We start from the raw sequence: 26706 nt of genomic DNA, 5'->3' as shown, positions 1-26706 counted from the left end.
TGCTCCAACCTGGGATCTTAACCTGGTGTTGTCCCGACTCATGGGGCCCCCCTTTGAGCCGTTAGCTACTTGCTCCCTGCTTTATCTCTCTTGGAAGACGGCCTTTCTAGTAGCTATCACCTCAGCTAGACGGGTGTCGGAACTCCGGGCTCTTGTGGTAGACCCCCCATACACGGTCTTCCACAAGGACAAGGTGCAGCTGAGACCACACCCTGCTTTTCTCCCCAAGGTGGTCTCAGCCTTCCACGTCAACCAAGAGATATTCCTCCCGGTTTTTTTCCCGAAACCTCACTCCTCAGGCAGGGAGCAGCAGCTCCACTCGCTTGATGTCCGTAGGGCTCTCGCGTTCTACGTGGAGAGGACCAAGCCCTTCCGCAAATCCCCCCAGCTTTTCGTGGCAGTAGCGGACCGCATGAAAGGGCTTCCTATCTCCTCCCAGAGGTTATCCTCTTGGGTAACGTCCTGCATCAGGACCTGCTATGACTTGGCCCACGTCCCTACGGGCCGTGTGACTGCGCATTCTACCAGGGCGCAGGCGTCGTCGCTGGCTTTCCTCGCCCGTGTGCCCATCCAGGAAATCTGTCGGGCAGCGACCTGGTCATCGGTCCACACCTTCGCGTCCCACTACGCCCTGGTCCAGCAGTCTAGAGAGGATGCGGCCTTCGGATCTGCTGTGCTCCATGCCGCGACTTCTCACTCCGACCCCACCGCCTAGGTATGGCTTGGGATTCACCTAACTGGAATGGATGTGAGCAATCACTCGAAGAAGAAAAGACGGTTACTCACCTTTGTAACTGTTGTTCTTCGAGATGTGTTGCTCACATCCATTCCACACCCGCCCTCCTTCCCCACTGTCGGAGTCGCCGGCAAGAAGGAACTGAGGAGCGGGTGGGCCGGCAGGGATATATATTGGGCGCCATGGCGGCGCCACTCCAGGGGGCGACCTGCCGGCCCACTGGAGTTGCTAGGGTAAAAAGTTTCCGACGAACGTGCACGCGCGGCGCGCACACCTAACTGGAATGGATGTGAGCAACACATCTCGAAGAACAACAGTTACAAAGGTGAGTAACCGTCTTTTCTTACCTTCTTCCCCAGTTAGCATGTTAATATAATGTGTAGTTTGAATATTCTGTTCTTTTTCTAACACAGCATGGAAATATTAGAAACTATAATTAGCATGATGAATGCATGAAAGACACCTGAAGAGAGCCTTCCGTATTATGTGATACTAGATACACTAGTTACTTGGCAGTTCTTTTTGATAACTGGCTATACCTGTAGTTAAACAATGCAAATGCCAATTAACCGTGATGACCACTGAGGAATCACATGGGTTATGCAGGATACCTTAGTCACTCATAGAGTAAGTATCTCATTTCCTTAAGAAAGGGAGACAGACAGCTGTTTAAGGCACACCTGTTCTTTTCACAAGCAACTGATGGCAGACTCCTATATTGAGGGCAAAGCAATAAACCCTTGGTAGCACACACAGATTTCTGGGCCTAGATTTGCTCCCATTGGGTAAGATTAGTCCTTTACGGAGCAAAGCCTAAGAAATGATTACATCTGTCTTGTATAACAAAATCCAGATTTTGGCTGTTGACTTGAATAGGTGTTGAGAGCTCTGGGCCCTCGCACTGTAGCCTGTCCTTAATTACCAGCAGGTCACATTGTTCTTAGTGGGCTGGAATGTGAGACGGTCTCTCCTGTTCTCAATGCGCTGCCGAGAGCTGACCACTTGTCATGACCCCAATTTTCAGATACAGGTACTGAAATAATCCCACATTTGGGGACCAAATGAGGCTGTATTGTTGCACAGTTGCCTGACTTGTGAGCACCTTGTGCTTGTGTTCACAAGATGCAGCCATATGACTGCAAATGCATTTGAGCGTGGGCCAGTCCCTTTGACTGATGCTCCCCCCCCCCTTTTTTTTTGTTGCTCAAGTAAAAAAATGACTTCTCTTTATTGGTTTTCGGTAGATGTAACAATATACAAAATAACATCAGTGCTCTCTGTTGCACTAGCAGAAATGTGGAGTTTTTGCTGCTTTGTACCTCAGTGAAATTCAAAGAAAAATCTGTGCAAATGCTCTTTAATACTTAGAGTCTATAGTTTTTCTAAGGCTGCAAATCCTTGTGCTCATGCAGAAGAAAAGTCTTAATTTCTGGTTTGGTCACTGTTTATGGAAACTAAGGGAGTGAAATAAATAGCCAGAGCAAACATTAACACAGATGGACAGTATGAATACAGGAAAAACTTATCTCACAATGCCCCCAGGTAAACTGCCACATTTCTCTCTGACTCTGTCTCTTTGAGGATTGTCTGCATTCGAAATTTCTATATAACTAAAGGAGCTAGGACACCTGGTCTCAATTCTAGCTGTAAGGGGTGGTATGTGGAAAGTATATAGTTGAGTGGTTGGAGCAGGAGACTAGATTAGTCAAGATCAGGGACCCGTTGTGTCAGGTGCTGCACAAATACATAATGAGATAGTTTCTGTCCCAAAGAGTTTACAGTCTAAATAGATGGGGCAGACAAAGGTGGTAGAAAGGAAGGACTATTTTTAAGTGACTAGCTAAGTCAGACAGGGAGTCTGTGGCAGAGGTGGGAGATGACCCAAGGTCTGTGTCCCAGTTAGTACATTAGCAACAAGCCTATCCTTCCTCCCATTGATTTACATTGGGCTTCTTGCAAAGCAAAGGACTATGCAGAAATTGCCAATTTTTTAAAACACTCCTTTTGATTGGTCTTAAATATTAAAATACTCTACATGAAGAATATGCAGGAAATACTAAGCTTCCAGTAACCACATTTTTTTTAAGCAGTGCAAAGTATTGCTGCAGCCTGAGGAAGCAGCATCCATAGTGTTACGTAAGATAAAAGCATCAGGCTCGTGAATAAAGAATGACATCAGTATTGGAAAAATAAACCCTGTCTTATTTTCTCCTTTGGGTGCATGTGCTGTCTATCTAACGTGACAGTTTGCAAAGTTTCAGACGGATCCCAAGTCTGTTCTAATCAGACATGTGAATTTTGCAGGGTACTACTGAGGTGGAAATTAAAAAGAAACCTACTGGGTCTCTCTTGGTCTCAATGGATCAACTGAATGCATCATATGGAAGAAAGGATCGAACCAACAGTATAATGACTGTTGTAACGAATACCCTTGTAGAAGGTGTGCACAATGCCATGTAATTTAGTGTGTATGTATGTGTTTGTATGTGCCTAGTGTCCCCTTGTGGCTGCCTTGGAGAAACTAAAAGACCTATTGCTGGTAACTAGAAGGAGATTGAAGGATAGTGGGTTTGATCTCTGTTGTTTCTGCATCCAGTTTGACTCATGCAGCAATGTGTTTTTCTGCATCAGTGTGACAATTTGGGGGTTGTGGTTCTTTCCCCCCTGAAGTTTCAGTTGAGGAGAGGTTTGAAACTTAAATGTTTGGATTCATATAAGTTTCAAACCTCTCCTCAACTGAAACTTCAGTGTTTTGGGTGGGAGATGTGTGGAACTGGAATTCTGCCTGGCTTCTACTCAGAACCACAAATTCCTCCAGGTTCTTTTGAGCCATGGCTCAGTCTTGTGAACTGGGCCCCAAGTTGTGGCTTTGTAACAAACTCCAAACTGTGAGCTAGAAAGCTCTGAACATTTTACACAGCTGTATTCATTCCCCTCTAGAACAATGCAACACATAGCTATTACCGTAAAACAATGTATATCACATTAAGGAGATTGGTGGAAAGACATTAAAGGAGGGGATCTGGGCAACAAAACTGCTTGTAGGCAGCCATGGAAAAGGTGGGTTTTGTGCTGTGTTTAGCAGAGATGAAACCACAACAGCCAGAGAGGTTGGCAGTTTGGAGCAGAAGGAGGCAAATGGATTTTTCTGCTGAGCTGCTGTGAAGGCACCAAAGAATTGATGCTTAACTTAGTGGTGATTCCTCCCTTAGAGAAGTGCAGTGCTTAATTTGTGCCACTGCTTGCCAGCACCTCTAGGCTTGGCAGTTCATAGCCCTGGCATCTCTTTCATTACAAATTAAGCACTGGAGAAGGATGTGCTTGTGCATTTTGTTTGCATCTAAATTTGCACCTCTTCAAACACTCGCATACTTCCAGGTGTGGGGGAGTAAAAAGAACTTGCATATGTTCTGGTTCCAATAACAATATGCGAAAGGGAAACTATAGTTGTCACTCAATCTGAATGTATATGTGTTCTGCACATATGAGGAATGGAGAAAGTCTCCTTTGCCTGAAGCCCAGGAATAGAGAGATCTGAACTGCATTGAGATCTTGGCTATGTCAGCTGTCAAGAGAAAGTGACCTGCATGTGACAGAAATGCTGAAATAAGCAGTAGATAGAGATGAGTAAATGACTCTGATTTCCAAATATATTATGCAAGGGGCTGTAAGAGTTTGAGAATGACAGATGTTTGTGTGTGTGGGGGGGTATTCTCTGATTCTTACAGGATCCTGTAATAATATATATGAAATTATATATACTTTGAAAATAGAGCAAGGTTTCTGCGTGGCTTCCCTCCTGCACAAACTCCTACAGCTCCAGTGCTGTGGTCCTTTTTTTTCATTTTAAACTTTCAGAAAACCAAGGCAACCATATTCTTAGCAACCAAAAGACAAACTGGAGTTGGAGAAATCCACCAAAGCACCCCTCCCTTCCCAAGCAAAAATACAACCACCGCCTCGGACGGTTGTGTGCAGCTTGGATAGACTAACTGGAGGCCAAAGAATGGATAAAAAGTAACATAAGTTTCCAGGAGAAATGTAAAAATATCTTAAATAAATAAACCCACTTAAGGTATCGGTGTTGCATTCATGTTGGCTTTCTGTAAATGGACAACATTCATTTTAATCAGCTGCTGACTGATTAAATCCTTTTGCCACATTGTGTCATGCACCACCTCAGTTAGGCCTTAGCTGTGTTCAAAATTTCACCAAAATTTAAACTGGTTTAAAAACTGGTTCAAAACTCTACATAGGGGCTCTTAATTTGATTTAAGCCAGGCTTGTATCAGTTTATCCCAAATTGAATTTTTACTGAGTTAAGCTATATTGATATAAGCTAGGTTTTAAATTGAACTAAGTGTGTCCACACCACTGCGTTGCACAGTTTTAAATGGCATCTTTAGCTAAACTGATGCAACTTTCAATATAGGTGAGGTCTGAGGGCCCAATGTGTGAAGTCCAGTAGGTGGAGACCCATTAACTGCAGTGATTGTTGAATCACATCCTAAACCCACAGGTTGGGCTCTTGGGTAAAACAGTTATGGGATCCATTCTTTTTATTTTAATTTGTATTATGGGATCACCTAGATGCCCCAGCTCCATAGTATTGGGCACAGTACAAACATACAGCAAAGAGACTCTCTGCACCAAAGAGCTTAAAACAAAGTATAAGCAAAGACACAAGGTGGATTCAACACAGCCAAGGGGTGCAGTGACATGATGCCGGAGCCATGTTAACAGATTAAGACAGATCTAGGAGGACAAGACCTGACTCTTTGCTGTTTTGTTTTGTAACTGCAGAGTTGGAAGAGTCCCAGAGGAAGTGTCCCCCATGTTGGTACAAATTTGCCAACACCTTCCTGATCTGGGAGTGTCACCCACACTGGATCAAGCTGAAGGAAATAGTGAACATGATCGTCATGGATCCCTTTGTCGACCTGGCCATTACCATCTGTATTGTGCTGAACACTTTGTTCATGGCCATGGAACACCATCCCATGACCCCTGAGTTTCAAGATGTTCTGACTGTAGGAAATCTGGTAAGAGTGCTTTGGAAAAACATGTTGTAGGGGGTACAGAGGGTTTGTTAAACTCTGAGGCTTTGTGTTAACAGTGACAAGCAGATTCACTTTTACAATAATTCAAATAATAAATGACAGTAAGGGTAAATGAACTAGCTGTCAATAGTGTCCTGTCACCCTTCTGTGCACAGATCCTTGCATATTCTTTTAGAAGGTCTGTGTGTTTTCCCAGATATCTGGGCACTGCCTGAAATGAGTGGCAAGATCCTCTATAGTGCAGATGCAGATGGGGGATTGATCCAATGCTCACTCAAGTCAATTGAAGTCTTTCACACTGGCTTCAGTGGATGTAGAATAGGGCCTACAAAGCACTAGATGAGTTGGAGAGGGACTGCAGGGGACTTGACCCTACATCACTGAGAGTGCTGCTACCAAAGGATCTCTGCCTCTCAGCAGGCATGAGGCGAGTGGTAAGGTGTCTCTTTGCCATGATGATCACACCTCAACTCATCAGAAGGAGGCCGTGTGCCTCTTAGAGGAGAGAGCACTGGCCTGGGACTCAGGAGACCTGGGTCCTATTGCCAGCTCTGCCACTGGCATGCTATGTGACCTTGGGAAAGTTAGTTCTCTGTACCTCGGTTTCCCCATCTGTAAAATGGGAATAATGCTGCTCCCTTGGCAAAGTGTTTTGAGATCTACTGATGAAAAGTGCTACATGAGAGTTAGATATTTTTATTATTAGACCAGAGCGCACCACCGTTTTTTTTTAAACCCTGTGCACTTGTGTGTGGTTTCACGAAGAGCGGAGATTTCTTGTTTGTGGTGTTGGGAGATGGTGCTGTAAGATGCTGTCTGAAATCTCTTATTTACTCCAGAATATCATCATCTCCTCCTTCTGATTTAGACTGTCTCCTGTTAGTTCCCCTCTCCCTACAGCAGTGTTGTGGGCAGTCATGTTGCTGACAAATAATTATCCATCTTGCCCAAGGAATGGCTTAAACTGCAATGTATCTGCAATTAGCAGAGAAGGGCCATGACTTTCCATGAATAATTACTACCTTACTACCAGAATTCCATGAGGGAAATGTTTCCTCTGGGCAGCAAACATTTAGTAGGGTCATAGCTGTAGTGTGGACTGCCAACATGGTGGGTGAAATGGCTTCCAGGTTAAGTGACTTCCCAGGCAGGGCCCATACCAGTAAGGTAAGAAGGGAGTTGCTTCAGGAGGAGATGGAGGAGCAGGGGGGATCCAGTAATGCTGTAGGCCAGAGGTCAGAGAAAAGGGCTAATGACTAATGCTCTGCCATTCTCCAGTGGGCACGAAGGGCCCCAAATGGAGCGATTCAGCTGCTTATGGGCAGTGCAATGAGCAGTCTTTCTGGTCAGTGCAAGGGATGAGGGTTGAGGACGGGAAGAAGAGAAAGGAAGCCCAGTGGCTCCTCTGCGGATCAACTGGCCAATGCCTAAAACTGATGGGGAGCTCATGCTCTGCAGAGGCCTCCATAACCTTAAGGCTGCTGTAGCAACCAGGGAGCATGGTGGGTGTCTGTGCTCTTCAGAAGAAGAACAGTGTCCTGCCCAAAAGACCCTTTATTCAGGTTTTGCACAGTGCTCCCAAGACTTTTTCATGCAGTGTACTAAGTGATTCATTGCTCTAAAAGGGGACAGATCCGGAGGAGGTGCAGAGTTCCTTCTGCAGCTCATGTGAGGATCAGTAGGGTTTGTGGATGCTTGGCATCTCTCAGGCTCAGACTCAAATACTTGCGAGGCTGATATTTTCAAAGGTGACTTTCAGGGGTTCTGTGCACCTGCTTTTCTGATTGCAGTCTGTATGAGCTGCAGATGTTCAGCACTTATGGGGCCTGATGAACATAACTGAAATCAGCGGAGCTATGCTGTCGACCTGGCCATAACCAGGATCAGGCTGTGCCTGCCTCAGGGCATGATCCTGTGACCACTGAAAGTGATGGCAAAGCTCATATTGACTTCATTGGTGTGGAACCAGGCTGGACCATAGCCAGAGGCCCTGACGTTTCGATCACTTCTGAAAATCTGTCTGTAAGGTCTTGATATGAGAATGATTACCAGGGAAGCCAGTAAGGGTTGCACCAGCGCAGCTACACCAGTGGAGGGAATAACTCATTGTACACAAGCCTATGGCAGTGCATTTGAATTGGTACAAGGAGCATTGCAGGGTCCCCATTCTTAGTTCACTGTTATCCTATCTTTGAAATGTATATTGACTGTCTGAAACCAAACTAAGGAGAATCTTTGTGTGTGTATGTTTGTGTATCTGTGTGTGGGCACGTGTGTGTGTGCGCTCTCTTTTTGTCTCCTTTTCACTCCAGGTTTTCACTGGAATTTTCACAGCAGAAATGTTCCTGAAGCTCATAGCCATGGACCCCTACTATTATTTCCAAGAAGGTTGGAACATTTTTGACGGATTTATTGTCTCCCTCAGTTTAATGGAACTGGGTCTAGCGGACGTGGAAGGGCTTTCAGTGCTGCGGTCTTTCCGATTGGTACTCCATACTTCTCCCATTTCTTTTTGAAGTTTCTTGTCTTGCAGCTAATGGAAAATCTTTTACATAAGTTATTCTGTTTAAAAATATTCATTGGTTTTGTTCGGGGGAGATGCTGTGGTTGTGGGTGGTTGTTTCTCTTTAAAACATTTTTTTTCTTTGAGTGCTGCTCCCTGTGTGTATTCCACACATGGATACACATGCGCACCTTACACCCCAGTCTGGAAATTCTAACCAGCAGTGTCCATTGGCCTGCACATGCACAGTAGGTCTCCTCTTGCTCCTGACCAAGGATGTAAGACACAGTGTGGGCCAATGCTTCTCCAATTCCTTCTTACCACTCCTGGGCCTGAGCTGGAATCCTGTGTCCTCAGATTTACCTAGCTTTTTACAGAACCAGTAAATAGATTTGTAAATAGTTTTTATACTACTTAGCCTGTTGGTAGAGTTAGGTATCATAGCTTGTTTTCCCTGGCTGGGGCTCTCACTCCTCATGGTCAGGGACTACGCCTAGAAAAACTACATCTCAGTTGGACCTCCATCTCATCCTGTCGACACCCACCAGGCCACCTTTTGAACCTTTGGTGACATGTTTGATGCCTCACCTGTCCATGAAAATTTCATTTTTAGTGGCTGTTACTTCATCCAGGAGGGTCAGTGAGCTGGAAGCCATCCTGGTAGACCCTCCTTATACAGTTTTTCACAAGGAAAAGGTATTCCTTCGCCTACATCCTAAATTTCTCCCCAAGGTTGTTTCTGAATTCCATGTCAACCAAAGTATTCACTTACCTGTCTTTCTCCCAACCCCCCACGCTTCTGCCGAAGAGAAGAGACTTCACTGCCTCGATGTCTGACGTGCCCTGGCATTCTACCTGCAAAGAACCAAACCTATCAGAAAGTCACCAAGACTTTTTATTGTCATAGCAGAAAGATTGCGAGGTCAAGCTCTATCCTCTCAGAGAATCTCTAAGTGGGTTTCAGGGTGCATCGAGTGCTACAGGTTAGCACACATCCCTCCTCCTGGCAGTGCCACAGGTAACTCCACAAGAGCACAGATCTCTACAGCACCCCTACAGGAAGGGTCCAATCCAAGACATATGTAGGACAGCCACCTAGAGCTCCAGCCACACATTCGCCAGACATTATGCAATAGTGCAGGCCTCTACTGCGGATGCAGCAGTGGGATCTATGGTTCTGCAAGCATCTTTGCTGCTGGTTTTCTGGCACTAGCCTCCCCCTCTCCCCCTGCCTGCCTCCCAGTCTGAGTGCTGCTTGTCAATCACCCACATGTGGAAAACACATAGGGGCCAGTACTTGAAGAAGAAATGGAGGTTCTTCCGAGTGGTTGTTCATGTCCATTCAAAGTAGGTGTGCGCGCGCCGCGTGCACACCAGCCGGAAGATTTACCCCTAGCAGCATCCGTAGGGTCGGTCTGGGCGCCCCCTGGAGTTGACGCCACCATGGCGCCTTATAAAGGGGCCCGCCGACCCTCCACCCCCTCAGTTCCTTCTTACCGCCGGTGACGGCTAGCTGGAACTTCTCTTGCGTAGCAAGTTGGCAGTGTCCTATCCTTACTGTTTAGTCCGTGTATTCAGTTATATTATAGTTAGTTAGATAGATCTTTGTATATAGTTTTTGTAGTTGGGGGGGGTTCCCCCCCGAGTCTTCGTCACTCGCTGGGGCATGCCCGGGTCCCCCGGGTTCAAACTCTGCAAGGACTACGGGAAATTCTTGCCCAAGAGTGACCCGCACTCTGTGTGTTTGAGGTGCCTCGGAGAGAGCCACCAACAGGACCGGTGCTCTATCTGTAGAGGCTTCCGCCTGCGAACTCTCAAGGACAGGGCTAAAAGACTTAGTCCTCCTGATGGAGGCGGCCCTGCGGCCACCCTCGGACCCAGAACTGACCGAGGCGGGGGCCAGCACATCATCCTCAGTGCAGAGCGCCCTGGCACCAGCATCAGGACTTAGGGCCCAGCCCAGGTTGTTAAAATCCCAGCAGCGAACGGAGTCGGGTCATAGGAAGTCGGCCACAGTGCGTCACCACTCACCTTCGCCGGTGCCCGCCAAGAGAAGGAAGCCGGTGAGGGATCGGTCACCCCACCAGGATCCGAGGCCGACGCCTTCCGCGGGTGTAAGCGGACAGGCTGGGCTACAGCCCTAGGCGTTTCCGTCAACTCCGTCGCCGCAGAGAGAGGGGTCAAGTCCGGACCAGCCTAATTTCCCGGACCTCAGCGGAGACATACACTCCCCATCGATGCCAGAGGTGTTCGAGGCAGCCTCAGACCTAATGGGTCTCCCGGCACTGGCCTCCCCGCGTCGTAGGGAGTTTCCTACTGTGGTCTGTCCACCAGTACAATCTAGAGGCAAGCCAGCCATGCTGTCACCTCCCTCCCCGCACCGTGCTGTGAAGGCGGCACCGGACCAGATGAGGTGCTCCCTGCCGCTTCCGCACCGTTCTCCATCAGCACTGGGAGCTGCTCCCCCCAGGTCCTCAGACTCAGAGACCTCAGACTCAGAGGCAGACTCCTATCGCTCCAGCTGGTTGCGGAGCAGGAGATTGGTTTCGGGGGTGAGCCATCAACGTTACCCGCTGTGGCAGCAACAATGGCAGCCGCACTCGCAGTGGCCATTTTGGACTCCCTGGGCCTACCATCAGTCGGTAGGCCAGGCGTTTGGCCCTCAATCACGGTCGGCTTTGGTGTCCTCGACATCGGTGGCCCCGGCGCAGCTGCCTCCCCTACCGGCACCATCGCTGGGCAGGGGTGTGCCATTGTCAAGTTCTGTATCCCCTAACCGGGCAGCGGCACTGGCAGCGGCTTCAGTTCGGGCTCCGCCGGCACCGCATGATACACCAAGTCGCTTGTTGGCTACCCCAGTACTGGCTGCGGTGCCGCATTTAGACTCTGAACCGGCACCGCAACCTCAATACCATGTGCCGCAGGACCCTGAGGGGCCGCTCCATGTAATCTCCTCGTCACCCTCCCCGGACGAGGCGGTCTCGGGCACGGCTGCAGCACCGGCCCTAGAGGACACTTGAATCCTCCAACAATTGCTTTGGCGAGCAGCTCAGAGCCTCGCAATCCAAGTGGAGCAAATCGAGGTGGACGTGGACCCTGTAGTGGACATTCTGGCTCCCTCAGGGCCTTCCAGGGTGGCCCTCCCGCTGATAAAGATTATAGCGGATACGTCCCGCACCCTATGGCAAACACCAGTCTCATTGGCCCCTACTGCCAAGAGGATGGAGCGGTGCTACTTGGTCCCCTCTAAAGGGCACGAACACCTGTACACCCACCCTCCCCCCGACTCCTTGGTAGTAGATGCGGCCAACCAGTGGGAGTGTCAAGAGTTTCAGGGGTCGACACCGAAGAGCAGAGATGCAAAAAGACTTGAGCTCTTTGGTAGAAAGGTGTACTCCACAGGGGGACTCCAACTCCGCATTGCCAATCAACAGGCTATAGTAAGCCGATATGGTCACAACACATGTTCGGCCATGTCAAAGTTTGCGGAGCTTCTTCCCCAGGACTCAAGATCAGAGTTTTCAGCCCTAGTGGAGGAGGGCAAACTGATCTCTCGAGCCTCCCTCCAGGCCGCCTTAGGTGCGGCAGACTCAGCCTCAGGCACCCTGGCAATGGGCCTGGTCATGTGGCGGGGAGCCTTGCTCTGGGTCTCGGGCCTGCCCTATGAGGTCCAGCAGACAATTCAAGACCTCCCCTTCGAGGGGCAGATGCTGTTTTTGGAGAAAGTGGACAAACGTCTCCATAGCTTAAAGGACTCGAGGGCCACGCTTCGCTCGCTGGGCTTGCATACCCCTGCGACCCAGTGCAGACAGTTTAGGCCGCAGGTGGCCCCTCGCCCATACCAGCCACAGACTCGCCAGGAGCTGGGGCGCAGGCAGGGCAGAAATGGCAGGACGCGTCACCAGCGCCACCCCTCCGGCCAGGCATCTGGCCAATCAAGACCACAATCAGGGTCTAGACCCCCTATTTGATGGTATGGTCAAGGGTGACCTACCAATCGAGACTCTGGATCCTTCCACCCCTACCTTTGGATCACGTCTGTCCCAATTCTGTCGTGCCTGGTCCCAAATTACATCGGACAGATGGGTGCTCCGCATGGTAGAGAGGGGATATTCTATCCAGTTCTCCTCCCTTCCTCCCCACCAACCCCCTTCCCCGTCCCTCTTCAAGGACCCATCTCACAAGCAACTTCTAATTCAAAAAGTGAAGTCCCTCATGGAGGCAGGGGTGGTGGAGGGAGTCCCGCAGGAGCTCAGGGGCAAAGGCTTCTACTCCCAGTATTTCCTAATATCGAAGGCAAAAGGGGGCCTGAGACCCATCCTAGACTTGCGGCGGCTGAACAAGTTTGTGCTAAAACTCAAGTTCCATATGGTCTCCCTGGCCTCGATTATCCCTTCCCTGGATCCAGGAGATTGGTATGCCGCCCTCGACTTAAAGGACGCCTATTTCCACATTGCCATAATTCCACGGCACCGTCGGTACCTCAGGTTCGTCGTGGCCGATGTCCATCTGCAGTTCACGGTGCTCCCGTTCAGACTATAAACTGCACCCAGGGTCTTCACAAAATGCATGGCGGTTGTGGCAGCCTTCCTGCGCAGGTGGGTCATCCAGGTATTCCTCTACCTGTATGACTGGCTCATAAAGGGCCACTCCAAGGAGCAGGTAGAGACCCAGATGTTGTTCATCAGGCGGACCTTTCTCAATCTTGGCCTCCTCTTGAATGAAGCCAAATCCATCCTGTCTCTGACGCAACGAGTAGAGTTCATAGGAGCGGTTCTGGACTCCACCCACGCCAAAGCATATCTGCCGGAGTCCAGGTTCCGTGCAATTTCTGACCCCCTGGACTCAGTGGTGTCCGTTTCCCGCTTGGTGCTGAGCTCGCTAAGGTGGTGGCTCGACCCACGAGAAGTCTGCATGGGTGTCCCCTTTGCTCCCCCGCAGGCCTCCCTCTCCCTGGTGACGGACGCCTTGGATCGAAGTTGGGGAGCGCACCTGGGACGCCTCAGGACGCAGGGCTTGTGGTCGCCGGAGGACCTCGAGTTGCATATCAATGCCAGGGAGCTGAGAGTGGTCCGCCTGGCGTGTTTGACCTTCCGGTCTCAACTGGCTGGCAGGTGTGTTTCAGTCCTTTCGGACAACACGGCGGCAGTTTTTTATATCAACAAACGGGGGTGCCCACTCCTCTCCCCTCTGCAGGGAAGCCCTCGCGCTGTGGGATTTCTGCGTTCACAATGCCACTTACCTGACGGCGTTCTGTCTTCCGGGGGAGCAGAACGGTTTGGCGGACACCATCAGCTGCTCGTTCCAGGGTCACGAGTGGTCCCTCCGATGGGATGTGGTGCACTCAATTTTCCAGCGCTGGGGCTTTCCCCAGTTAGACCTGTTTGCTTCAAGGGAAAACAGGAAGTGCCGGTGGTTTTGCTCCCTCCTGGGCTGCAGTTGGGGGTCTCTGTCGGACGCCTTCCTACAGCCGTGGGAGGACGGTCTGCTCTACACCTTCCCTCCGATCTCCCTGATACACAGGGTGCTTTTAAGGATTTGCAGGGATCACACCAGGCTAATCTTGATAGCTCTGGCATGGCCGCGCCAGCATTGGTTCACGTCACTCCTGCACATGTCAGTTCAGGCGCCCCTGACGCTGCCCCTACTCCCAGACCTGATCACACAGGACCAGGGCTCCCTCCACGATCCAAATCTCGAGTCCCTTCACCTCACAGCCTGGATGCTCCATGGCTGAACCCAATGGAGTTGCAGTGCTCCCAGCAGGTCAGGCAAGTGCTGCTAGGTAGCAGGAAACCGTCCACTAGGGCCACCTACCTGGCCAAATGGAAGCGCTTCTCCATATGGTCGGGTCAGCGGGGTCACGACCCGCTGGGGGTACCAATTCCCAATGTCCTCGACTATTTGCTTCACCTAAGACAACTGGGCCTCTCCCTTTCATCCATTCGCGTTCACTTGGTGGCCATATCCGCTTTTCATCCGGGAGTGGGGGTGCCTTGGTGTTTGTGAACCCGCTGGTTGGGCATTTCCTCAAGGGTATGGACAGGCTCTTCCCGCATGTGTGTCAGCTGACCCCTGCTTGGGACCTGAATCTGGTCCTCTCTGCCCTCTCGGGGCCTCCCTTGGAGCCTCTGGCTTCGTGTTCCCTGCTGTACCAGTCGTACAAGACCGCCTTCCTGGTGGTGATCACCTTGGCCCGACGGGTGTCGGAGCTTCAAGCGTTGACATCTGAGCCCCCGTACACAGTCTTCTACAAGGACAAGGTCCAACTTAGACCTCATCCGGCTTTCCTACCCAAGGTCGTTTCACAGTTCCACATGGGCCAAGATATCTTTCTCCCGGTGGTTTATCCGAAACCACATGCCTCCAGCGAAGAGCGGAGGCTACACTCCCTGGATGTCCACAGGGCCTTGGCTTTTTACATAGAGCGTACCAAGCTGTTCAGACGCTCGAACCAGCTCTTCGTTGCAGTGGCAGAAAGGATGAAGGGGCTCCTGGTCTACTCTCAGCGAATCTCTTCGTGGATTGCGACCTGCATCCAGGAATGCTACTGCATAGCTAAGACCCCTGTCCCTCTGGTCATGGCCCATTCCACTAGGGCGCAGGCCTCCTCTGCGGCTTTCGTGGCTCAGGTTCTGACTCAGGAGATTTGTAGAGCGGCCACGTGGTCCTCCATCCACACGTTCGCATCGCACTATGCCATCATGCACCAGGTGAGAGATGATGCAGCCTTTGGGTGTGCAGTTCTACAGTCAGCAGTGATCTCCGACCCCGCCACCTAAGGTTAGGCTTGCGAGTCACCTACTTTGAATGGACATGAACAACCACTCGAAGAAGAAAAAACGGTTACCCACCTTTTAGTAACTGTTGTTCTTCGAGATGTGTTGTTCATGTCCATTCCAACACTCACCCTCCTGCCCCTCCGTCGGAGTGCTGGCAAGAAGGAACTGAGGGGGTGGAGGGCGCCGTGGTGGCGCCACTCCAGGGGGTGCCCGGACCGACCCTACGGACCCTGCTAGGGGAAAATCTTCCGGCTGGCGTGCACACCTACTTTGGACATGAACAACACATCTCGAAGAACAACAATTACTAAAAGGTGGGTAACTGTTTTTTACTTACTGTAACTGGAGGTTTTTTGAGATGTCTGGCCCCTATCTGTATTCCATTATCCTCCTCCGCTTTGGATCCTGTTGAATTTACAGTAACAAGAATCTGGACAGGTGTTTGCCCACCCTGCCTCTTAAACCCTTGGTCGGGAGCACTAGGAGTCCTGCTGTGCGTGTGTAGGGCAATGGACACTGCTTGTCAGAATTTCCAGAGTCAGGCGCGTGGTGCACATGCATACCCCTGCATGGAATACAGGTAGGGACCACACCTCAAAGAACCTCCAGGTACAGTAACTTCCATTTTTAAAACGGATTAGTGAATTTTCATGAGTAAATTCTGCTCCATTCCAAAACAAGAACTTCAAAACTTGTTTATTCCTCTGACTAAAATCCAGATGTAAGGTTTCTTTAAAATGTCAAATCAACCAAATTCTTAGTGCTGATTCATTGCACTGTTTGCTATAACAGAAAGTTAAGAACTTTTTTCACTTGCTGAATGAACCAATATCAAAATGGGTAAAAGGTCTTTCTGGAACAACGCTGTGTGGGATGTGTGTTTCCCTCCCCTGCAATATTTGTTTCTGAAGTTACAATGGGTGTCATTCTACCAATCTTTGTGTCCAAGTTTAAACTGAACTTTGGAACCCTTGTTATTGTTTGTTGCTGGAAGTCTGTAAATGCACTCGTGCTGTTCATCCATAAAGGGTGAAGCAGATTCTGCCCTGAAGAGCTTGTGGTATAAGAAACTGAAAAAGGTGCAAGGTGCTGAGCACCTGCAGGTCCCACTGAAGTCCGGGAAAGTTGTCATCTCACAAGCTCTGGCCAAAAGGGTTATATACAGCTCTCCTGAATTAGGACCTCATCCTGCGTGCAATTAAATCCATGGGAATGTTGCTAATTGGCTTCACTGGGAATGAGACTGGGCTCTTAGATTTTAACAGTGCTGTTTCAGGGCCCAATTCTGTAAGCTGTCTGTGCATGGTCCTCCTGTCAAAGTGATGGGAGATCCCCAGTTAGCAGGCAGTGGAGTGGTGGCTGGTAATTGTGAATTGTCCTTTGCTGCTTCTTCCTTGTCTTTTGATGCAGGTTTCCTAGGCTATGTCTACACTGGCAATTGTTCAAAGGTGTTAAAAACACACACACATACACACCTCGAAAGACAAAAGTTTTGTCGACGACAAGCACCGGTGTGAACAGCGCTTTGTTGGCAGGAGAGACAACAAACAGGGCACGGCTGTGTCACTAAAAGTTGCATCGTGTAGACATAGCCTTAGACTTCTGCTTCCCCCCTACCCTCAATCCATTCACATCATTCTGCATAAATGACAGAGAATGGAAGGGTACTGAACCACTCAGCTCTTGTATTGCATGAGAATGAGGTCGCTCAGCTGCATGTTGGCAGGGGAAGGATAGCTTTTGAAGGGTCCACTTGAGTGCATGGTTCTTAGCTTGGCATTCAAACAAAATAAAAAGTCTATTCTAGCCTAGGCCATGTACTTTGTTCAGAGGTAGTCTTCAGTTGTCCAGAGGACTAAAAACAAACTACCAAAAGGCAGTCCTGGCTGGGGGTATGTTATGTTGTAGCAAAGTGAGATAATTGGCATGTTAGGGCCTGATTTTCAGAAGTGTTGAGCACCAGTAGCCTCCAGAAGTTTAATCTAGAGTTAAGGATGCTCAGGACATTTGAAAACTCAGCCCCAGTGGTAGGGCCAAATGTTTGAAAGGGCTGTGGTCCAGCATGCTCAGCATGGTGCTCAGCATGCCCAAATGGGGCCAAATTTTCCAAAATATTCAGTGCTTAGCAGCTTCCATTGTGACACTTAAGTTCAGGTTTTGAAAGTTTTGGCCAATTATTGAGAGACCTAGTTGGAAGATGAGCTCTTTGGAAATCTGGCCCCCGTTATGAGTGCTGAGCACTCTGGGATATCAGGCCCTTCTTGTCCAGAGGGAAGACTGAAAGACATTTATAAAAATATCTTAACCTTTGGGCACGTGATTTCATGTGGTTCATTTCATCCATCACTCAAGAGTTTGCTAAGCAAGAAGGAAACTTGATTTTTTTTTCTTTTCAAACATGAAATTAATTTGGGGGTGTGAGGGGAATTGAATATAAAACACACAAGGCCAAATTCAGAGAGCTACTGAGCATTGTCCACTCCCATTGACTTCAGTGATAGAGATCTGAGGTCCACATCCCTCAGAATCTAGGACTTGTCTCTGTGGATTTGTCTTTTTGTTTTAGAAGATAAATTAAGTGTTGTTTGTATCTTTGTTTTTGGTTTCTTTATGTAGCTGAGGGTCTTCAAGCTGGCGAAGTCCTGGCCCACTCTGAACATGCTGATAAAAATCATTGGTAACTCAGTGGGTGCCTTGGGAAACCTGACCTTGGTGCTGGCCATCATCGTGTTCATCTTTGCTGTGGTGGGCATGCAGCTCTTTGGCAAGAGCTACAAGGAATGCGTCTGCAAGATCAACTCGGAGTGTGTGCTACCTCGCTGGCACATGCACGATTTCTTCCACTCCTTCCTTATTGTCTTCCGCGTGCTGTGTGGGGAGTGGATTGAGACTATGTGGGATTGTATGGAAGTGGCAGGACAGGCCATGTGCTTGATTGTCTTCATGATGGTCATGGTCATCGGGAATTTGGTGGTCAGTAAATGATTTGCTTATTGTCTTATTGATTGCTTTGTGGGTGGCGAGGCAGTGGTGAGACCACAAGACTGCCACTGGGGACTCGTGTTCTATTCCAGGCTCTACCATGGACTTTGTGTGGCCTTGGGTATGAATCATTTAGGCCTCTAATTCTGGATGCCCAGCTTTAGAGACCATTGTGGCTCACGTTCAGACGTCTTGAGCAGCTGCAGCTCTCGTTGACTTGGGGATGCTTAGAGCATCTGAAAATCTGGCAGTAGGTTCCTAAAGTTGGGCACCCAAAGTTAAGCCCTGATCCTGCAAGGTTAAGCGTTTGCATGACTGCGGCCTTAATGCCTACTTTAAAAATATGGACCTTAACCTCTCCACCCCCAAAGTCTGCTCTCATTTACCTTGCTGTAACTCCAGATTAGTCTGGATTTTAAACCCATGTAAGTGGGAGTAGAATTTGGTTCTCATTTACCCATTTGTAAAACTGGTATAGTAAATACATGTCTGCCTCATAGGACTGCTGTGGGGTTTAATTAAGTGTTTATAAAGTGCTTTGAGAGCTTGTGGTGAAAATGGCCCTGCTTTATGGAAGAAGAAAAACTTTAAATTTTGGATAAAAATCAGTTTTCACATCAATCATTCAAAAATGTGAATTTTCACTTACTAGAGTGAAAACCCTGTTTCACAAAATTTCAGACAACTTCCCACTCCTTCTGATCTCAACCCCATTTTAAAATCACCCAAAACAAGATTGCAAATAATTTTTTGAACAATTTTGCACCACAGCCCTATGTTTAATATATGAGGTTGTATCCAGAATTACTTCCTAAACTCCCTATGAAGTAGGTAGGTAAAAGGATAAATTAGCCGTCAAATGTCAGTTCGTCCTGAAATCTCTGTGAATATTTAAATTGTTGGTGATGGCACTGTGACCTCAGAGTATTATTTTACTACTTTAACCCATTTATGCTCCAATCCAGAAAAGCATTTAAGCATTTGCTTAATTTTAAGCATGTGAATAATCCTATTGAATTTGATAAGACAGCTCCATGCTTAAATGCTTTGCAGGATCAAGACCTCATTAGGTGCCCACCACAAAAACATGCAGCTACTCTGTTATAAAAGCCAGTGGCACAAAATTATCAGTCAAAGGAGATTGACCCACACATGGTGTGATGGGCTAAAGGAATTTGACAAGAAGAAAACCCAGTTTTCCTGCTAAAACTAAATGATAGAGGGGAAGGAAGGGAAAGCAATGGAAGGGCCCCAAAGTCTTTTTAAAGTCTCTAAATCAAGATTGGGAAATTTCTTTCTAAAAACTGTGCTCTAGCTCAATCATAAAATGTAGGCTGGATGAAGATCGGAGGGGGGTGAAATTGCATGGCCTGTTATGCAGGAGGTCAGACAAGATGGCCATGATGATCCCTTGCTTTAAATTCTACGGAAAAGTTGATGGGGGTGGGAGGAAAGACCAAGGACAGACCAGTGGAAACACTCATCATGCCAGCAAGAGACTCCTTGTGGACTTCCCCTGCAAGGACTTGTGCCAGCAGGACCAGCGCTACCATTTAGGCGACCTGGGCAATGGCCTGGGGCGCCAGAATTTGGAGGGGGGTGCTATTTTGCCTGGGGGGGCGGCACGTGGGTCCGGTGGACCTACCGCAGTCATGCCGGCAGACGGTCTGCTGCTGGAAAGGCTCCGGTGGAGCTGCCGCAGTCATTTCGGCGGACGGTGCGCTGGTCTAAAGGCTCCAGGGGACCAACCACAGTCATGCCTGCGGCAGGTCCACCGGAGCCTTTAGACCAGCGGACCGCCCGCTGGCATCACTGCGGCAGCTCCACCGGAGCCTTTCCAGCAGCGGACCATCCACCGGCATGACTGCGGTAGGTCCACTGGACCTGTGGGGGGCGGCGAAATGGCCGTCTGCCTAGGGCGTCAGAAACCCTGGCGCCGTTCCTGTGTGCCAGCAAAGGGTCTTGACAGAGAAAGTCCTCTTCTTTGCTTTGTTCCAGGGACTGGAAATAGACACGGGCAGAGACTTAGGCTAAGGCAGTGACTGATCAAGTGCTGAGTTTGAGATGGGACCGAACCACAATGCTAGATCTAAATCTCTTGGAACTTGGCAACTCAGGGCCCATCCCTAACTTTTATACCTTGAACGCCAGTCCTGCAATGAGTTGTGTGCGGGGCTACCCTGCGCATGCACCGAGCGTCACTGATTCCAAGGGGGTGCGTGCTGCCGAGGGCTCCCATGCACAGAGCTATTGCAGGATTGGGGCCTTGGTATTTTAAGTTCTGGATTTGTCAGTAGATTTATTGGGTACCAGCATTGGTTTATGGTTTAGCTCCCATTAGTGTCAATGGCTCAGGTGGCTAAATGCTCATATGTAGCTTTGCCATAGTATGTTGGCACAATGTCAGAGCTCTGCCAAACATGACCTCTTTTCTCTTTCAGGTGTTGAACCTGTTCTTGGCCTTGCTGCTGAGCTCTTTCAGTGCAGATAACTTAGCAGCGACAGATGATGATGGGGAGATGAACAACCTGCAAATAGCAGTCATTCGCATCAAGCGGGGAATTGCCTGGATCAAGGCGAAAGCACATGAGTTCATGCAAGCGCATTTCAAGCAGAGAGAGGCGGATGAGGTCAAACCCTTGGACGAGTTGTATGAAAAGAAGGTGAACTGCATCGCTAACCACACAGGGGCTGATATCAACAGGGACATTGATTATCAAAAGAATGGCAATGGCACCACCAGTGGCATTGGGAGCAGTGTGGAGAAATACATCATAGATGAAGACCACATGTCCTTTATCAATAACCCCAATCTCACGGTTCGGGTACCCATTGCCGTGGGTGAGTCAGACTTCGAAAATCTCAACACAGAAGACTTCAGCAGCGATACAGATCCCAATGGCAGCAAGGAGGTAGGATGGATGCTCAGTATTTGCATTAACCACATGCTCATTTCACAGCTACAGATAACTTTTGCTGAGAGAGAAGCATTGCAAGAGAAGGAAGGCTGGTCTCATGGCTCAGGCACAGGATTTAACAGCTGGGGAGTCTGAATTCTGTTCCCTGCTTTTGTTGTTAGTTTGTACTGTGATAATGCCTAGGAGCTCCAGTCATAGATCAGGACCTCAGTGTGCTAATCCCCATAGAAACACAAAACAAAAAGGCAGTCCCTGCCCCAAGGGATTTACAACCCCAAGTATAAGATGTGAGGCAACAAGTAGATGCTGACAGACAGCTCTTCCACAGATTGTTCCAGTGCGATCTTGGGCAAGGGGGGCATAATTCATTATAGTACAAGGGTCTATAGAAGTTCTGTTAAGTTGGGCAGAGTAGAAGACAGTCCCTGCCTTAAGGAGTTTACAGTCTAATCTCTGTATTGCACTCTCCTCCTCTATAGAATATGCATAGCACTTAGAGTCAAACACCCAGCCATTATCAACATGTTTTTATTGTCCTATCAGTGTTGTGTTTCTCCTGGCCTTGTGGCTAAGATCAAGTGCAGTGTCAGTTTAACACTGGGTGTGTCACCTGCAGTGAATTAAATGAAGAAGGAAAAATTTGGCTACCGGGGACAGATCGCTTTCTGGCTGATGCATAGGACTCGGTGTCAAGGCATCTGGGTTATATTCTTGCCAGGGTCATAGATTTCCCTGTGATCTTAGGCAAGGAACAGTGCTTCTCTGCCTCAGTTTCCCTGTAATTAAATTGGGAGAATATCATCAGTTCACAGTAGATGGTGGTTAAGAATTCAATAACTACCTTCTGTAAAGTGGTTTGTGGTCCTAACATGGAAGATATCACACATGACCTAAATGTTTATCGTTGTAATAATTGTCGTGTGTTAATGCACTGCCATTCAGTCACTATAATATTGCATTTTAAGGGGTAAAGATGGGTCTAAAATGTGATTCCCACCCCCCAAAAAAGTGGCAAACGTTCGGATTTGATCCCTATCTGCACTACAATCTTCAAGATTTTTAACTTGAAAACTGATGACTAAATATCCTAATCAGAATGCCCACAGTTGGTGTCCCAGACCATCCTGGCAACAGCCAGGAAATAGATTTTCTTGAGACAGATATGGTGGGCAAGTGGTTAGTTTCCTCTGCTAAGGAGCTACGTCCCATGTAGACTTGCCATGAAATTTCATCTTTGGGTTTACCTGACTGAGGGGTTCTTTTTGTGTTAAAGAAACTGGATGATACCAGCTCTTCTGAGGGCAGCACCATTGATATAAAGCCAGAGGTAGAGGAAGTCCCTGTGGAGGCACCAGAAGAATATCTGGACCCAGATGCATGCTTCACAGAAGGTAAGTTAAGCACAGATGTAGATATGGGCCTCGGAGTTGGTGTTGTGACCCATATCTAGTGTAGGCTTAGCCTAGGGTTTAGATCTGGGGCTGGATCACAGCTAGGGATTCTAAAAGATCCCCAGTTCTGCGGGCATGAGTAAATTATAGTCACACTGAGGTTTTGCAGGATTTAGGCCTTTGGAGGCCAGCTGTTGTTGCCACGGTCCAGTTTGTTAAGAGCTAAGGAAGGTTCTACTTCAGTGAGAGTGGCTGGCACCAGGGATTTTGAAGGAAGAGAATTTGGGTTTTATTGCTGCTGCTGAGAAGATACTGATGGTCACAGTGTTTGACAAAGCCATCATGAAGTCATACATGGCCACTGATTTGTTAGAATAATTCCCATAGCAAAGGTATTTTAAATGCTTTGAGGTGATTTTATCAGTGAGTTCTTTCTCTGTTGCTTTCTGGTTAAGTGCGGCTCCCTCATTGAATATAATTATTTTAAACTGACTGATGTGAAGCGAGTCATTCAGATCCTACAGTGACAGGAATTAGTGTAAGGACCTGGAAGATGGGTGGATCTGTTGGATGGATACATTTTACTTTTAACTGAAATGCAGCCAGTTTAAGACTCTAGAGGAGCAAAGTCACTTATGCAAAGACCCTTCTGTTCTTACAATATCCTGTCCCCTCACCCCCCATAAACATCATCTCACACTCAATCCTTTTTGCGCTGCCCCCTCAATCCTTTTTGCGCTGCCCCCATGCAGGTTGTGTGCAGCGCTTTAAGTGCTGTCAGGTCAGTATTGAAGATGGGCTGGGCAAATCCTGGTGGACCTTGAGGAAGACCTGCTTTCTGATTGTGGAGCACAACTGGTTCGAGACTTTCATCATCTTCATGATCCTAATGAGCAGTGGAGCCCTGGTAAGTAGTTTTGGAAGTCTGTGAAGCCAAATAACATTATATTGGGGCTCTTCTCCTAGTGTACTGAGAGCTATTTCTGGGCGTTTTGGTGGGGAAAAGCCATCTCTCCATGGAAATTGGGGAATGAAGGATAGACTTGTGATTTATTATTAATGATTTGTATTGCAGTGGACCCCTTTGTGCTAGGTGCTGTACAAAAACCTAGCGAACCGTGGTCCCTGACCTGAAGGTTTTCCAATCTAACTTAAAGTAAGATACAAAACTAGGAGCCTTGAAATCTTGAGTTCTAATCCTTGCTTTGCCACAACTCAGTGAGTGACCGTTGGCAAAACCACTTCACCTCTCTGGGCCTTAATTTGCCCATTGCGCTGTAGGGATAGCGATACTTTCTTTTACATTCACAGAGCTCCTGGAGACCTTCAGATCGGAGGCACTGTGTGGGTGCAAACTGGGATGCACGGTTGTGACGCGGCAGCCATGTTTCTAGAGGCTGAAGTTCTCCTACTAGTGAAAGATCTCATCTAATTTTTTCCCAGATCTTTGATGCGAATCAGCTTCTCGGGTATTTAGTGGATTGTGCTATACAGTGAATGAAAAAATGCAGTACATTTCAGCAGCAAATTCTAGTACAACAGAATTCCTGTGCTTCTCCACTTCTCTTTAGTACCTTTGGCCAGAATGTTTAGAAGGTCTCTGCACCCAGAACTAGAGCCTGATTTTTTTTTTTAAGCGCTTGGCTCCCATTTAGGCATCGAAATAAATGGAAAGATTTTCAGAAGGGCAGAGCACACTAGATGCATGTTGAGAGCTGAGCTGTTTTGAAAATCGGTAAGCATCACAATAGGAGACACTGGGTGGTGAGCACTTTTGAAAAACAGTCCCTCACTTAAGTGCCTAAAAGGAAGCTGAGTTCCTTTGAAAGTCTGGCTCCATGGGCTTGTCTACACTGGACTACTTTGCACCAGTGCAAATGTACTGCATTGGTGTAAAAAATGACTTCCACTGGTGCAGCTTACCCTAGTTTAAATAAGCTGCAGGTTTGCTGCATATTCAGTGGCAAGTCTTATGCCATGACAAATGGCATTTTATTATTTCCCAGGCCTTTGAGGATATTTACATAGAACAGAGAAAGACCATCCGGACTGTGCTGGAGTATGCAGACAAGGTCTTCACCTACATTTTCATTCTGGAGATGTTGCTGAAATGGTGCGCCTATGGATTCGTCAAGTTCTTCACCAATGCCTGGTGCTGGCTGGATTTCCTCATTGTGGCTGTATGTATTTTCTGCTTCTGATCTCTGGCTGGGAAAAATAAACTTTACCTGGTGGGTGGAGAATGGGGGTGTAATGCTGTGCTCATGAAAAGGGTCCAGTAGATGATGTATCTCACTAGGAAGTGGGTGCAATCCCATATGTACAAAACTGGAGAAAGGACAGAACTATCTAGACAAGCAGAGCTACTGGGGATTGTTATATGTGACTGAGAAATTTCTACACCACAGGTCTTAACAGATACGTACAAAGGAAGGATTTCCATCCTCTGGCTCATGCTGTGTTAGCATTGCTCTTTCTGAAGGACCTATACATTGAGGAAGTTATAGAAAGAGTTCAGTAGAGTGTAAAGAATTTGTGCTACAAATGAACATACCTTTCCCTGGTTCCAGGTCATCTGAAGCAACATCTTCTATCTCCATAGTTTGTATGAGACATCAGTGGGAGAGAGTCCAGCAGGTGGAATCTTTCAGTGCTGCCACCTGGTGACATCCATGCACACTCTGGATGTTGGTTGTTTGGGCCGATGGGTCTTTTCAAAGCTTTGTAGAACTCCAAGTACTTCCAATTCAAGTGAAGAAAAACCTTATCATGCAAGATAAAGTTTGTCTTTATTCCTCTTTGCCAAAGAGGATCCAGTACCCAGAAGAAAAGGGCTGATCCTCACATTGGAGATATGGACAGCAACTTGGTATAGGCTAGATGTAAGAGGATAGAAGGGGCAGACATTCGACATGGACACACTAGCATAGAGACCCGCGTAGAGAGAGCTGGTTGAAGGAATATACGGAAGGGATAAAATGAGGAGGAGGAGAAGGGAAATGTGTTGTTTTCCATTCCGTAAATTATCTTGCTCATAAGTATTTAAAACACGATGAGTAACATTTTCAAAAGCACTTCTATGACTCAGGCTCCGAAGTGCCAGAGTCACTTATGAAATGGAATTTTAGGCTCCCATGTTTTGCAGGTGCTTCTGAAAATTTATCTGTATGCATTCAAAACATCCATCTGTGAGGCAGTGTCCTAGCTGAGGGCCCAGAGGACCTGCTGCACCAATCAGCCCAGACGAATGATAGAATATTAAGCTGAGAAAAGGCCTTTCTGAGTCTCTTGCTGGGAGATGGAAAATTCTTCTTAGACTGATTGTTCACATCGATTCCAATCAGGGTGTGCATGCACCGTGTGCACAGTCATCAGAAAGTTTTCCCTTAGCAACTCCCGTCGAGTCAATTGTGGAGCCCCCTGGAGTGGTGCCTTCATGGCACTCAGTATATAACCCTGTCATCCTGACCCCCTTCAGTTCCTTCTGACCATCCATGATGGCCATTGGAACTGCGTTCACTTGCCTTGCAAGTGCTTCCTTTAGTTTTCTTCTTTAGTCCGTAGTTTCCTAGTCAACATTGAGTGCACTAAGCCTTTCAGGAAATTGAACCAGTTGTTCCTTGCCATGCAGACCGGATGAAAGTGCTTCTGGTCTCTTCCCAATGCATTTCTTCCCAGATCAGAGACTGCATCCGCACATGCTACGAGCTGGCTGAGGTCCCAGCCTCATCTATTACAGCACACTTCACAAGGGCACAAGCTTCGTCAGCAGCTTTCCTATCCCATCTCCTCATTCAGGAGATGCAGAGCAGCAACCTGGTCATTGGGGCATATATTTACCACTCATTATCATATCATCCAGCATTCCAGCGATGTTGCGGCATTCAGCAGAGCGGTGCTCTAGTCAGCGATTCCTTAACACTGACCCCACCTCCGGGGGAGAGCTTGGGAGTCACCTGGTTGGAGTTGATGTGAACAAGCACTTGAAGAAGAAAAAAATGGTTACTCGCCTTCTCGTAACTGTTGTTCTTTGAGATACGTTGTTCACATCCATTCTACTACCCACCCTCCTTTCCCCTCTGTCGAAGTAGCCGGCCAGAAGGAACTGAAGGGGGGTCAGGTCAGCAGGGTCATATATTGAGCGCCATGAGGGTGCCACTCCAGGGGGCTCCACAGCTGACTCGAGGGAGCTGCTAAGGGAAAATTTCCAACAACCGTGCACGCAGCGCGCGCACATCCTGAATGGAATGGCCGTGAACAACACATCTCGAAGAACAATAGTTACGAGAAGGTCAGTAACTGTTTTTTCTGAATAGGATCTACTTGTGCTGTAC

General features: G+C 48.0%; 1 protein-coding gene across 3 annotated transcripts in view; it reads left to right on the top strand.

Moving 5' to 3' along the window:
* The window catches only part of SCN8A (sodium voltage-gated channel alpha subunit 8), a 129850-nt gene that overhangs the window by 77732 nt on the left and 25412 nt on the right, over nt 1-26706 (top strand). For 2 of the 3 annotated variants that reach the window (XM_050925364.1, XM_050925361.1), the window contains 8 exons: nt 3041-3176; nt 5540-5778; nt 8109-8282; nt 17698-18054; nt 20505-20975; nt 22255-22372; nt 23125-23279; nt 24379-24552. In XM_050925364.1, the coding sequence (XP_050781321.1) occupies nt 3041-3176; nt 5540-5778; nt 8109-8282; nt 17698-18054; nt 20505-20975; nt 22255-22372; nt 23125-23279; nt 24379-24552 (1824 nt within the window). Of the gene's footprint in view, nt 1-3040; nt 3177-5539; nt 5779-8108; nt 8283-17697; nt 18055-20504; nt 20976-22254; nt 22373-23124; nt 23280-24378; nt 24553-26706 lie in introns of those variants that run through there. The other variant, XM_050925363.1, reaches the window with a different exon arrangement.

The sequence above is a fragment of the Gopherus flavomarginatus genome, chromosome 16 (genome assembly GCF_025201925.1).
Source record: "Gopherus flavomarginatus isolate rGopFla2 chromosome 16, rGopFla2.mat.asm, whole genome shotgun sequence".
NCBI classification, from domain to species: Eukaryota; Metazoa; Chordata; order Testudines; family Testudinidae; genus Gopherus; species Gopherus flavomarginatus.
Note: the sequence above shows the minus strand (reverse complement) of the source record. Positions and strands in the feature narration are given on the sequence as shown.